The sequence below is a fragment of the Pipra filicauda genome, unplaced genomic scaffold (genome assembly GCF_003945595.2).
Source record: "Pipra filicauda isolate LSUMZ 115617 unplaced genomic scaffold, ASM394559v2 scaffold28_size6257848_pilon, whole genome shotgun sequence".
NCBI lineage: Eukaryota > Metazoa > Chordata > Aves > Passeriformes > Pipridae > Pipra > Pipra filicauda.
In genome coordinates, this window is record NW_024104409.1 from 1,431,940 (window position 1) to 1,444,850 (window position 12,911).

General features: G+C 37.9%; 1 protein-coding gene across 1 annotated transcript in view; it reads right to left on the minus strand.

Annotated features, from left to right (window-relative positions):
- Positions 1-275: 275 nt before the first annotated feature.
- RB1 (RB transcriptional corepressor 1) overlaps positions 276-12,911 on the minus strand; it is a 74,557-nt gene continuing 61,921 nt past the window's right edge. The window contains exons 18-27 of the mRNA XM_027721351.2: positions 8,341-8,459; positions 7,822-7,967; positions 6,997-7,142; positions 6,329-6,433; positions 5,177-5,290; positions 4,926-5,092; positions 4,016-4,046; positions 3,547-3,689; positions 3,202-3,251; positions 276-2,218 (exon numbers count right to left, since the gene is read on the minus strand). Coding sequence (XP_027577152.1) covers positions 2,145-2,218; positions 3,202-3,251; positions 3,547-3,689; positions 4,016-4,046; positions 4,926-5,092; positions 5,177-5,290; positions 6,329-6,433; positions 6,997-7,142; positions 7,822-7,967; positions 8,341-8,459 — 1,095 coding nt within the window. The 3' untranslated portion in view covers positions 276-2,144. The remainder of the gene's footprint in view (positions 2,219-3,201; positions 3,252-3,546; positions 3,690-4,015; positions 4,047-4,925; positions 5,093-5,176; positions 5,291-6,328; positions 6,434-6,996; positions 7,143-7,821; positions 7,968-8,340; positions 8,460-12,911) is intronic.

Below are 12,911 nucleotides of genomic sequence, written 5' to 3' on the forward strand. Positions count from 1 at the left end.
TGACCCAGATGCTACAGGCCTGCATCTGCCAGCATTACCAACAGTGACCCTGCTACAAGGTCTGGTGAGACTATTTCCAGAACATCCCATGGAAGCCTCTGAAGGTAACCACAAGCCCAAACATGCAACTCTTTGGACCTCTGCACCCAAACATAATCACTGGAGATGGAGTGACCTCTGCTTGTCTCAGCTGCAGAGTCATGGTGGGATACAGGAGGACATCATCACCATATGAAGTCACCTTCCCATCTAGTAAAAGAAAACTACTGACTATAAATCTTTTAAAAGCTATTTTATTTATCTTGAAAGGAGAGAAACTGATTAGTTGTATAAAATATTATCATACTTTTCATGTAAAGCCTTCAGTCTGTTTGAACAAAAAAATACATTGTCACAGTAAAGAAATAATGAATCTGTTTAGGTACTGGACTCTGTATTCTTCCCCTCACCAAAGGAAGAACCCTGACTACTGTAACAGAGCTTAAGTCAGTGTACCCCAATGCTAAGATACATTCTTTCTGTAAAACTCTGCAAAAAGTGAGAAAATAAACATAAGGTACTCTTAAAACTTCTGTACATTTTTCAGGAAGAACGCTGAAGCTGTACTGAGTCTAAAAAACCCCTCGATATTATTTTAAAATTCATTTACACATCAGTGTGCTGCTCGTAGAATTTTTAGTAGCTCTAGGATTAGCTTCGAATAGATCTTTAAAAAAATCCTACTGTAAGTACTCTAAGGTCAGCTAAACAACCTGTAAATAAGCTACTTGGAGAAGATGTTGGTTTAGAACGTTTGTGTCATGAACACCATGCTTTTCTACTGTAACTGTTTAATTTAAGTAGCTGCAAAAGCTAAATTCCATAAAAATCGGTCATTTTAAAGCAAGACATTTGCTTATATTTAAATCTACTGGAAGTAAAAAATGTGCTTTTGTTATGTGTATTTTACAAAGCTTAGTCATTGAAAGAAAAATTCCAGTATCTGAATCAGAAACTTACAAATACAAAAGATGACAAAAAGTTGAGTTGAGTTTTTTTTTTTTTTTTTGCTAATTGCAACCATTCACAAATTGCCCAATTAACTGCCTTTTCATTAAAATAGGGCAGATTGATTTTCCCAACATGGGTTCACCACATTCAGCTTTTGTGCAGGCTGCAGTAAGGCCAACAGGAGATGTCCTGTGCTTTTAGAGTTCAGGCTACTCTCACCTGGAACCCAAATGAAGTCACTCAGCCTTCAGCTGCTTTTCAAGCTGTTTTGCTTGGCTACAGTTAGGTAAAAATTTGAGAAAAATCAAGAAAATTCTACATTATTAGAATTTTGAATTCTTATGTGTACCAGGTGAGGTTTAGGTTTGTTTGTTTGTTTTTTCTTTTGAGATTTTCCAAGATAAGAAAGTGCACATCAATTACTCTGCATATGGGAAGAGGCTTCAGCTTCTGGGAAGATTCTCTGTAGGATTCTGGGATGAATCTCTGTGGGAATCATATTTTGTGAACTTCAAACTGATGGAGAGTCTAACTGCCCTCTGAAATTACACTGGAAAACTGCAAAATGCCAAGGACTGGTTTCAGTACTGCGTAATGATTTCACTTTGAACTCAGGCTGTACTTCTGAGGCGAGGCCCACACTCCGCAAGGCCTACGACTGCTGTCCAGTTTAAGTTAACGGGAACTTGATGCGCTAGTTACGTACAGAGACAGAAATCTTTGCAGTATCTGGCCCCTCATTTTAAAAATTTGCAAGTAATGAAAATCTAAAAATCAAATCTAAGAAACAAAATTAGTGCACTTCATATCATACGAGCTAACATTTCATCTTTAGGCAGAAAGAATTCAATCCAAGGAGACTGAATTGGCTTATATCAGTAACTCTGCAACAGGAAATTCAGAAACCTTGCAACTCTGTTTTTAAAACCCTCAAAAATATATATAAATTAAATTCAGTGGCTTATATTGTATATATGCTACATCATAAGGTAAAGGTATCATGAAAAACATTTAACAATTTAAGAAGTACAAATGCTTTCAAACTAGCAGTTTGGAATAAAAAGCAACTAAAAATGCAACTCTATTAATGAAGGCTGTAAGACAAAAACAATCTAAGAGGGCCAGCAGTGCAGTCCCTGGTCCTGAGAAGAATCTCACTTTTCTTCGTTGGCTAAGGTATCATTTCCATCATTCAGCTTCTGCTTTTGCATTCTTGTTCGAGTAGATGCTAGAAAAAAAACCCAAAACCAAAAAGAATGAAATGAAATAATTTTCTTCATAATTACTTTGGACTGATTATTGTAAAAATTTGTAATGACAGATGGAATAGAAGTACACTAATCTGAATTCTAAATAAACCAAATCCCTCATTATAAAATAAGCACCTAATTCTGCATTGCTTTGGCAATTCTTGCTAAATCTTACACATCTTAGAAAATTTCTTCCACCTGTTTACTCAAGTTCTCATTGTTTCTGTACCCTCACTGTGTCCATTTGCATCCTTGAGGTGGGCAGATGGTCTGTATCACACAGGGAATCTTGCTTTGTTGCCAGGCAGATGCTGTGGGCTGAGCAGTGCCCACATCCCAAAGCCAGCTGGCCAGGAAATGCCTTTTCCCCTCAGTGACACACACTAACACCACTGGACATGAGACAGAACTCTCCTTAACCTCTGACACAAGTAAACACTGAAATATTTCCCCTACCTTAAAATAAAGGAGAGGTGCCCAGATTCACACTCATACCTATCTTGATGAGCAAGGTAAGAGTTTTTAATGGGCAAATCCTGCTCAGCTGCAGAGCTCAGATTCCACTAGACAGTGAGAATGCCTGGCCAGACCAAGTGTGCTCCTTCTCGGGAGCAGAAAATACATGTGGGGATGGGGTTGATTTGCTTTCCCTGAGCTAGATCTGAGTTTCATTTGAAAAAACAGAAAACTGATCCCATAAAATCTGAAAGAAATGCTAATCCACAGTAGAAGAAAAAGCAGTCGGACATTTTAGTATAAAAGACAGCAAAGCAACAAACAAAACTACATGAAGCATTTTCCTGTGTACGTAAATTTCCATTTTGTAATCTGCATTTTTAAAAAACCCAAGCAAGTTACCCAAATGACATCAGTGTTGAACAACATTTTCATCTGAGTGGGCCCAAACTGTTCTATCCAAGGCACTCACTGCTGTGCAGTTTATGAGGAAAATAATACTTACTCATTTCTGCAAGCTTTTGTTGGAACTTGGACTCCTGGGGTAGGTGTTTGCTGCAGACAGAAACCACGATTAAGTCAATAAAAATACCTCTTTATCCTTGTAACCTAAACTTTAAATTAAGGTTAGTTCATTTCAGTGTTATTGCCTTCTCTTACACACGCTGAATAAATCCTTCACTTCTGACATCAAAGCGTCTAATTGAGAAGCATGATGCTACCATCTCATTTAATACAGTTCCTGAAGTTCATAAATTAACACAAGTCAGGATATCGGGAAGGAGTTAGGATGGAAGGCCCCAAGAACTAAATATATGTAAGATTACTGAAAAGCCAAGGACAGTCTCACCTTCCATCTGCCTCGTCTTGCCCCTCTATATCAAAGCGCAGCCTCTTCAGTGGCTTCGGAGCAGCACTTACTTCTGCGCTGCGCTTCAGCTGGCCGTCACTGTTGCACAACATCTGGTTTATTTTTTGAAACTTTTCAGAAGTCTGAAGTGACAAGAAAATGAGAGAAATAATTGTCAATGAATCCTGAAATGATTCCAACTTTCCAGATTATCCACTAAAAAAATTAGGAGTTCTAAAGCTCTGTGGAGTTTTAAGAACCCTGGCTTCTGCCACAGCAACTTAAAATAAACTGCAACACATTTTAAAAGTGTATCTGGATACTTGGAAGGAGTTAAAAGAACTTTCCTGTAATTACTACATTTAATTAGACACACTCACTGGCCAGTTCCAGAGATGTGAGCAGGTTGTCTCATTCCTCCAAAAGTTACACGCATTTAAGACCAGACATTAAACATGTTAAAACTCACCCCAAACGATTCTCCAATTGACACCAAAATTCTGCCAAATGAAGAAGAGAAGATTAAGCTACATTTAACAATCACAGAAGCATCCACTAATTTGCAGAGCTTAGCACGAAGCATTAACACGGTTCCTTCTCTCTCTGCATTAACAGTGCAAACTCATACTGTGCTTAACTGCAGTGAGATATTTTTCTCTGGGCCAGTGAATGCTGAATCACCAGATCAACTGTATCACACAGACAGAAATGAAACTGTGGCTTAAAAGAACCAGAGAACCCCGTAGTCTGTCCCTTATCACCAGGAAGACCCTTCTGTGCTGGGTACCCAGACAATCATTCTTTCATCTTTACCTTTAAGTGTTTGCTAATCAAAACCATGCAGGACTTCAACCTGAAATACACAGTAACATTTAAACTTTGGTACACAGTGGGCCAGATGCACTGGGACTCACTTGATCCTAGTTTGAAAAGCCACTGGAAAACTGGCACATTTGCTGTCATCCTCACCCACTAAGAACTACTGACCAACACTTTGAAATGTTCTGTTCAGCCAACTAAATAAACATTTTGTTCCAAAAAAGTATTTTCCCTTTGAACAAGCTTACAAAGCTCATCTGTTTTTCAGGAGTGTGATCCAGAGTCAAAGCCAACAACATTTAAGCAACTAGGTCAGGAAATTCCTCTCTGGGGGCGTAAAAAAAAAAGGGAAAAAACAATCAACAAAAACCTCCTTGAGCACAACAGAAAAGCACTCAAAAATGAATAAAGGTTTCAAATAGGGGACACAAACTTTTAACCAGAAAAGATATAACAGCCACAGACTACTGAGAAAACAGACTGCAGTTTTCTGATTTGCTTCCACTAAAATTCCCCGAGTACCTTTAATTTAGTCAAAGAAATGCTTGTCAACAACCTACCTTGACCTTGGAGTCATCTTTGTGGGTGACTGAAATCCATCAGAGAATTTGTATGGGCTCTTCAAAGGTGAGATGTAGATGTTATTGCCAGCAGGGACACGCCGAGGAGAGTTGGAAAACTGGTAAGGGCTGCGAGGAATGTGTGGGATGGGTGACAGAGTAGGAGGCTATAAGAGAAATAAAATAATCATAAGATTTTATTGTCCATATATTTCTAGTCCATTGAATAATGAACAGAGTTAATAGCTTACCCTGTTGGAAGCATACTGCAAAATGTTTGTTTTCAGCTTCTGCATAAACACTAAGTTGTAAAAGACTATAATGGAGTCATATTGTTCTTCCCGGATAAGAACACGTTTAAAAGTCTACATAGGGTGAGAAAATCATACACAAGTTAAAAAAAAAAAGGAATGAAAATTTTACATTTGACAAACTTATAAAACCATTCATAAAGTCTGTGTTAGATAATAGCTAGGATGGCATGTGGACTGTGTGCAAGCCATTGTACCTACTATTCAGAACTGTTCTAAACTGTTAGGGTTTTTTTCCAAACATGTATGAACACCAGTAGAAGCATCTACTTCATTAGCTGGCACAGTCCCTTAGTGCGAACACAGTTCTAACATTTTCCAAATTTAAGCTCCTTTTGCTTTCACGCACACATGTGTCAAAACGTCTAGACTACTGTGCATGCTGTGGAAGGCTAAAAAAACTCATTACTGACCTGATGTGGATAAAATAGTTCTATAGGCTTGGAGACAAAGTCTGGAGTTTAGCCAAGATCCACAAATACACTATGAGAAACTCTGCTACTCAAAGGATGCCTACAGTTCCTTTAACTGGTGAGGATTTTTCTATTGATTTAATTATTGTGTTGTGCAAAAATTTCAGTACATGAAAGCTCCTATGAAGAAAGAAACTTCTTAATGTTAGAATTAAGCCTGCAACTTTAATTCATTCTCAGTTGTTTGATATATAAGCATACATCTCTATTTCATATCAAACCGTATTTCTATTGAAAGCTTCTGTAGAAAGTTATCTGCTTCTCTTCCCTTAATGCTCCATGGGAAGTTAGATAACTCCTAAAGGAACTTGTGTTATTTTTGAAAATCCTATTAGCTCTACACATAAATCTTTCATCTAGTCTCCAAATAAAATCATAAACCATTATTTAGTATCTTTAAAAAAATGGAATGAAGTTTAATTTATGCAATAAATCTCTAAAAAATCTTTAAAAAAGATATTTAGTATTAGAGTCCATTTTCTCCTCCACAAAATGGAGATGCAGTGAAGCAGAAGTTTCTTTTGTATGTTCAAGTGTAGTTTGTTTTATTTTGATTTCAGAGAGAAAGAATTAGTTTATAACATTTTTATGGAGGAGTAACTTTTAAGAACTTCCATACCTCTTGATTTGTGTTGCAAAGCTCCTTGTATGCAGAAACTATTATTTTAAATCGAAGATCTATATTCTTTACTTTGCATATGCCATACATGGAACACATCATGATCTATTAAAGAAACAAGACAAGACAACTGAAAATGCAGAAAATGAAATCAGCTTCGTCATTTCAAGTTAAGAAATAAGCTTCCTGTTACTGTTAGTGTTCTGTAAACTAGCCTGCAATTCAACTTCATAAGAACTCCCAGAACGTAAGTCAACTACTGTTACCTCTATTTCTGTATGACAATCAACTAACTAGAGCTGATAGTATCTTCTAAAACTCATTTCACACATCGTAATTTTAGAGTAGAATAACAAAACATTTATCAGCCACCCATGTGGTCTTCCCAAAGAAAATCATTACTTTTTTATGCAAATTATTAGAAATTGTGGTGTGTCTTCATTATTTTGAAAATAGATGAAAATGGTATTTGACAATGCCATAGTGAGTAACTGCCAGTGCTTAAAAAACTGAGATGAGAGACTTCAGTCTAAACTAAGTTCTCCTCTCAGTGATCAACAGAAAAATAAAAACTCAAGAGTACAATTTCTGATGGCTAAAGAATGTCTAAGAAACATTTTGTTCAGGAGAGTTTTTTAAGCTTTTCGAAACTTTTTTGTTCATGTTACCTGGTCCAAGTGCCTGTCTCTCATTAGCTCATACTCATTTTGCAGTGTGTACTGGAAGAGGGTCCAGATCAAGGGTTCCAGGTCAGGATGTTCGGAGAGAAGCTGAAGGAACAGCGTATGTAGCCGACGATAAGCCAGAAGATACACTTTAGAAACAGAGAGGACAAATAAACTGGAATTGTAATAACAGGGGCATACAAAAGAAGAATGCAATGGAGGATCGACAGCAATTGAATGTTTGCTGTCTCCAACTACAAAAACTATGAGACATCAAATGAAGGTAGTAAAAGCCAGTTTTAAAATAAATGGAAAAGATTCTTCATACAAGAGACAGCGGACATATGGAAGGCCACACCAAACAATGCTGCACATGCATGTCTATGTCAATTCAAAAAGAGCCTGAACAAGCATTTGGAACATGAATCTGCTGAGAGTTACTAATCCGACACAATGCAAAAGGTTCAGAAAAAGACCCGAGCTGGACAAAGTCAAAGCTTGGGAAAGCATTCAGGGGAAGCACCGTCCATGCTTGCCCAGTTCTTTAGCTTCCCAGGATACCTATTTACGGTCACTGCTGGGAAAAGAAGAACCCTCCATCTGAGCCCATACAGACATTCTTACAGTCAGTAGGTAAGTTTTCAGTTCAAACTCCCAGCGTGCAGAGCGCACCCATTAACCTGCTGGCAGCATTTTACAGTTTCCTCTAGAGGGTCTGCACACTGTTCACTACAGATTCTACAATAATCTTTTAAGAAATCTTGAGCACCAAAATGGATAAATAACATGAGATAACTGCAAATGTCAGCACATACAGAAGTAACAAACCTTTTTTGTAGAACAGAGAGAGGGAGGTAGATTTTTGTGGTTTCTGTGTTTGCGGAGTCGCACCAGATTGAGCATCTGGAGTGGAATTAGCACTTGGAGGAGGTCCAGATGCTTTCTTCTTAGGAGATCTTACAGGAGAAAGGTAGCTGGAGATTCAACATATATTAAGCACTTAATATTACAGGATAAAAGAACAATTTTATACGAATAATACTTGCAGGAACTCTTCCTTAAGAAATTAATTGCTATTGCAACCTGTTATCCTCAATACCTGATAGAGGGACTTATTTATTCCTAGGCAAACGAGATAACAGTTTGCAGTTACAGGTTTGATGGATCTTAGAAAAACAGATTTCAGCATTTGATTTAAATTTATACGAGTAATTAACATCTGCAAATACGACAGTTTAACAAAACCTAAGTACCAAGCCTAACAAGTAGGAAAACAGAATAGAGGTGAATTTTAAGAGTGATGTTAACTTCACATTTTCCTAGACTTCAGGCATGCATGTCACTTACAGGTCTGCAGCAGTGTGATTATGTTGCGAAGGTGTACTGGGAGTAGAAGTGGTCTCAGGCTGATCAGTTTGGCCTTCTCGTTCTTTTGACTGCTTGATAAGATCAAACAGAGGCGACCCCTAGAAAAATTACAGGAAGATTACATTGTACTAAGAATAGACAACCACTTTAAATGGATTTTGTTCCCTCTTCTCCAAAAAAATCCACCAAAATATGATCCTCAATAGAAGATTAAAGTGTTGAAGTACTTCAGAACACTCATATTTTGCCAGATGACTTTTAACTATTAAATACACCAAGCACATTTTTTCTTGTTTCATCAGCAGTCCATTAGATATAGGCTAACTGCAGATTTGAGACACAGTTGTATTCTAGAATCCCTTACTACTTCCTATTAAATAGCCATTCCTGAAAAGAAGACCAAACAATACAAGAAAGTACATAAAATGTCGCATTTCAAAAATAACAAAAAAACCCCAACACAAAAAAAAACCAAACCAACCAACCAAACAGAAAACAATCAAAGGAAATCGCAACCCATTGGTGACTGAAAGTTATTGCTGTACCTGCTGTCAATCTATTTCTGCTACAACATCTACCCAATATTTTGCATATGATAATATACAAACCATGGTCATAACTCATTTAACTGCACTGGAGACTTTAGTCTCTGCTGTATCATGTTGCAGAGCCACCTCTGGCAAGAGTTTAAGTGATTCTGGATTCATTAAGTCTCTGCCCTCATGGTCAAAAACAAAAAACATTTTGACTTGAGGTTAATTATCAATACTTTAGGCAAGGCAGTTGGAATACATTGGAAACTAAGAGCTTGAAGTAGAAAGTGACGCAGAGAGAATGTAAGAGGAATGGAAAGGTTCTGGGTAAAGCAACATCAGCACTTCTGCTGACGTTAGTAATAAACAGCAGTCTTGCAGAAACAAAATCTCAGGCTGCTTGTGTGTCATGCACAGAGTAGAATTATGCTGAGACAAGAAGACTGCATGGGAAAATATTTTGGGACCGGATTTATAATTAATTTTGAAAACACAGGGTTGCTGGCTTCTAGGTTGTTTTGTTTTCTTCAAACAGAAGACTCATCCTTGAGCACAATGTTGCCTCTCAAAAGTGCAGTATCAGAACTCCTGAAGCAACAGAGGAACATTTGATTAGCAAATATCTGCCTTCTTGCGGGGGAAGCAGTGTCCATAGTACCAACTGAGGACGAAGTGGGCAAAACCAAACATTCAGCATTTTCCTGAAATGATCTCCCCAAAAGACAGTAGTAAAATCAGTCAGCTCATTGCTTTGTACACAACACATCATGAGATGGTCTATGTATGGTCTGTTTGAACCTACAAATGCACATTATTAATACTAAAATGTGATGGCACAGATGATAAATCTGTAGCTACAAACAAGAGCACAGCACGCATCTAAAGTATGCAGCACCACCTGGCTAAGGCAGTAAGACATGGCCTAGTAAAACGAGACTAGATTTTTGAGAATTAAAACTAGCATTAAGACATTCCTCATTTAGACTTATTTCTAAAAAAACACTTTTCTTCTGAAGTGCATCAAATAAAAATTTAGAGGAACAAGATGAGAGTGATGAGATTTACAATTTTTCACACTGTGCAATTTTTAAATTACGATTTTGGCAATACTGGAGGTGTTTCATCCATAACATAAAAAATATCAGTTGCTGATTCATAACCACATAGTTATTTCTGTACCGTTTCTCCACCAGTTCAGCTCTTGGGCTGGTTTGCATAATTTTCCCCTGCATTTAGTAGTGCACACACTCCTCACTTGTTTCTCTCAGCATTGCACTTGCTGCAAGCACAGACACATTACCTTCTCCATTTCTCATTCTTCTGGTCTCTTCCTCTTTATTATTCCCACCATTCACTATGCTCCGAAGAATCCAAGCTTCTTTCCCAGAGCAATCATTAAATTATTGATGAGATATCTTGACTAAGAGTGAACCCTGCTTCATTCATTTCATATTTTAGCTATTTATGACTGGGAAAGTATTGTTTTTAATGAAACATCAGTAGGAGGAAAAAGGGTTGATAAAGGGGAATGAGAGGTCTAGGAATAGAAGCAAAAATTATTATTTTTGAGTTAGCACTTGAGACCAGCAGTTCCAGGTCCTTTCTCACCCCTGGTATAATTTTCACTATTCCAAGTGTGATTTCATTAGATAAAGTGAGGAGGCACAGCAGCTTGCTACCAATGGAAGAGATCTGCTTATTTTTTCATAATTTCCACTCCTCCTCTTCTACCTGCCAGCCTTGACAATCAGTTGACCTCAATGTAAGTGGAGCTGATGCACTAAGCCAGCAGAAAATTAACAGAGAAAGCAAACCCAGATTTAGGTCCACTTCGCAGAGAATCACAAGCAGAGCCAGAATAATCAGTAAGAACAGACAAGGCAGCAAAGCACAAAAGAGCAGAGAACAAAGTACAAGATTTCCTGCATTTACTGACAACAACCTGTTCCATAAACTGATCGGCAAGTGAAATTTATCTGACAGGAATATAGAAAACCTACTGCTGCTTTCCATCAGTTAGATGAGCCACAGTCAGCAAAGGGATAACATCTACTTATAGAGACCCAATAGCAAGATGCAGTGAGTCCAATATTTTTTGGCTCCCACAAATACTAATTGACATTGTAGTTAAAAACATGGCAAGATAAACAGGATGTTGCAACCCAGCCGGCCCCAGCAGCACAGAGGTGCCAGCATCAGTAATGGAAGGATGTGAGACAGCCTGATTCAACACATGCCCTTGGGCAAACCACAGTTGTGTCACCTACACCGACTGCACAGCCTTTGTTAGCCCTTTGGCTGCATGAGCAGGAAGAGGGCATTTAGTTTTCAGACCTGGTGAAATTTCTGTTTCGTTTCCACCTTCCTCTCACACTTTAGATGCAGCCCTCTGTGTTCTTTCCCAGGGGAGCCCTACCACTCTCGATGGTACCTTTCCAAATGCATGGTCAGGTAGTTGGATGAATAGGAGCTACACTGATAAGACTGGTGCCTCACAAAAAAAGTGTGTGCCATAATGTAGAATTACGTAGAGACAAGTTTTCTCAAATGCAACTACCCCCCATCCTGAGAAACTGATGGGTTTAATTACAGCCTTGTCTCCTTTCTTTATGAGTAAATACTCATGGAAAATAATTCTGTTTAGTGAATTCAAAGCACACTGTGCAGCCTGCAGGGAGTTTTCAAGCTCACCAGGGCAAACTTCAGCTTTAGTTCCACTATTTGATATTCAACACTCAAATGAACAAAGTATAACATCATTAACCAGGCAATTACCAGTCCTCTAAGTAATAGTCACAAAGAACTTTAACCCCCAGGTCCAGCTTAATCGAACAGGAATGTTTATTGGGAACTTGTTTCTAAAGTGATGTTATTCATGCTATCTTGTACAAATTTTATATTGCTTTTTATAGTAGCTTTTAAGCAGCACTTGAGGTGAATAGGTCACTTCCAATGCGTTCCTTTCACATGAAAGCAGATTTGCAGTTTTTACTTTAATTTAATGCTCAGTAAGTGATTAATGTTACTAGATGCAGCCACAGAATAAATTTCACTAATTAAGCAAAATGCTGCTTTTCATTTGAGACTTCCCTGTGATGGCTACAGAAACCCCCTTTTATTAGTGTAAAAAAAGGAGAAAGCAATGAAGCCTTAAAATTTCTCAGGGTCAAAAGGTCACTGGTATCAGAATGAAGAATAAGACTGAAATTTGACTCACTCTCCTCTCACACTACCCAGGGCTAACTAAATCCCCAACGCTGTATCTGTGAATTAAGTGGGGTTTTGTTAAGTGAAGCTTTGTAGGATGCTTCCCTGCAGCAACACCTCCATCACAGGCATCTGCAGTGATTTTTCCCCATCTGAAAGCTCCTTTCATGGACAAAACAGGCAGAATTTCTTGTTGGCTAATCTTTATTTGGCTACAGTGAAACTACAGGACACACAGGTGCTTCCCAGCTTCCCAATCTTTGTATTGGCTCTATCTCAACAACATGTTTAACTAGACTTTGGTTTCCATGAAAAGATTAAACAAAAGACCTACATCCTTAAATATGGGGAAGAGCTACCCTAGGGTTTGGGTGTACTCCACTGACCATAGAGAAAGACCCCGAGCAGCTTTAAGCAGTGCTATTAGCACTCACAGATTTTTAAAAATTGCTTTTGTCTTTGTTTTCTACAAGTTTTATATTTTTATTCTTTATAATAATTTCCTAATACATTTCCAGTTTCTAGTTATCTGTTCACAATAAATTTTAATGCAGTGTTTAGCACTTAACTATGCATATATCTTAATGCCAAGGTCCCTTGGGTGTTTTTTTATTTATTTTTGGGGGGATTTATTTTGGTTTTCAAATTATTGAATCAGTCAATACAATACATAACGTTAAACAATTTTCTTCCTCATAATGTACTAAAAGATGGCTGTGATTTACAGGGCAAAACAAAGCCAGTTTAGAACTGACAGCTTTGGAATGGAAGTGCAAGGACTGGATCAGCACAAGCTATTGCCAACCCTCT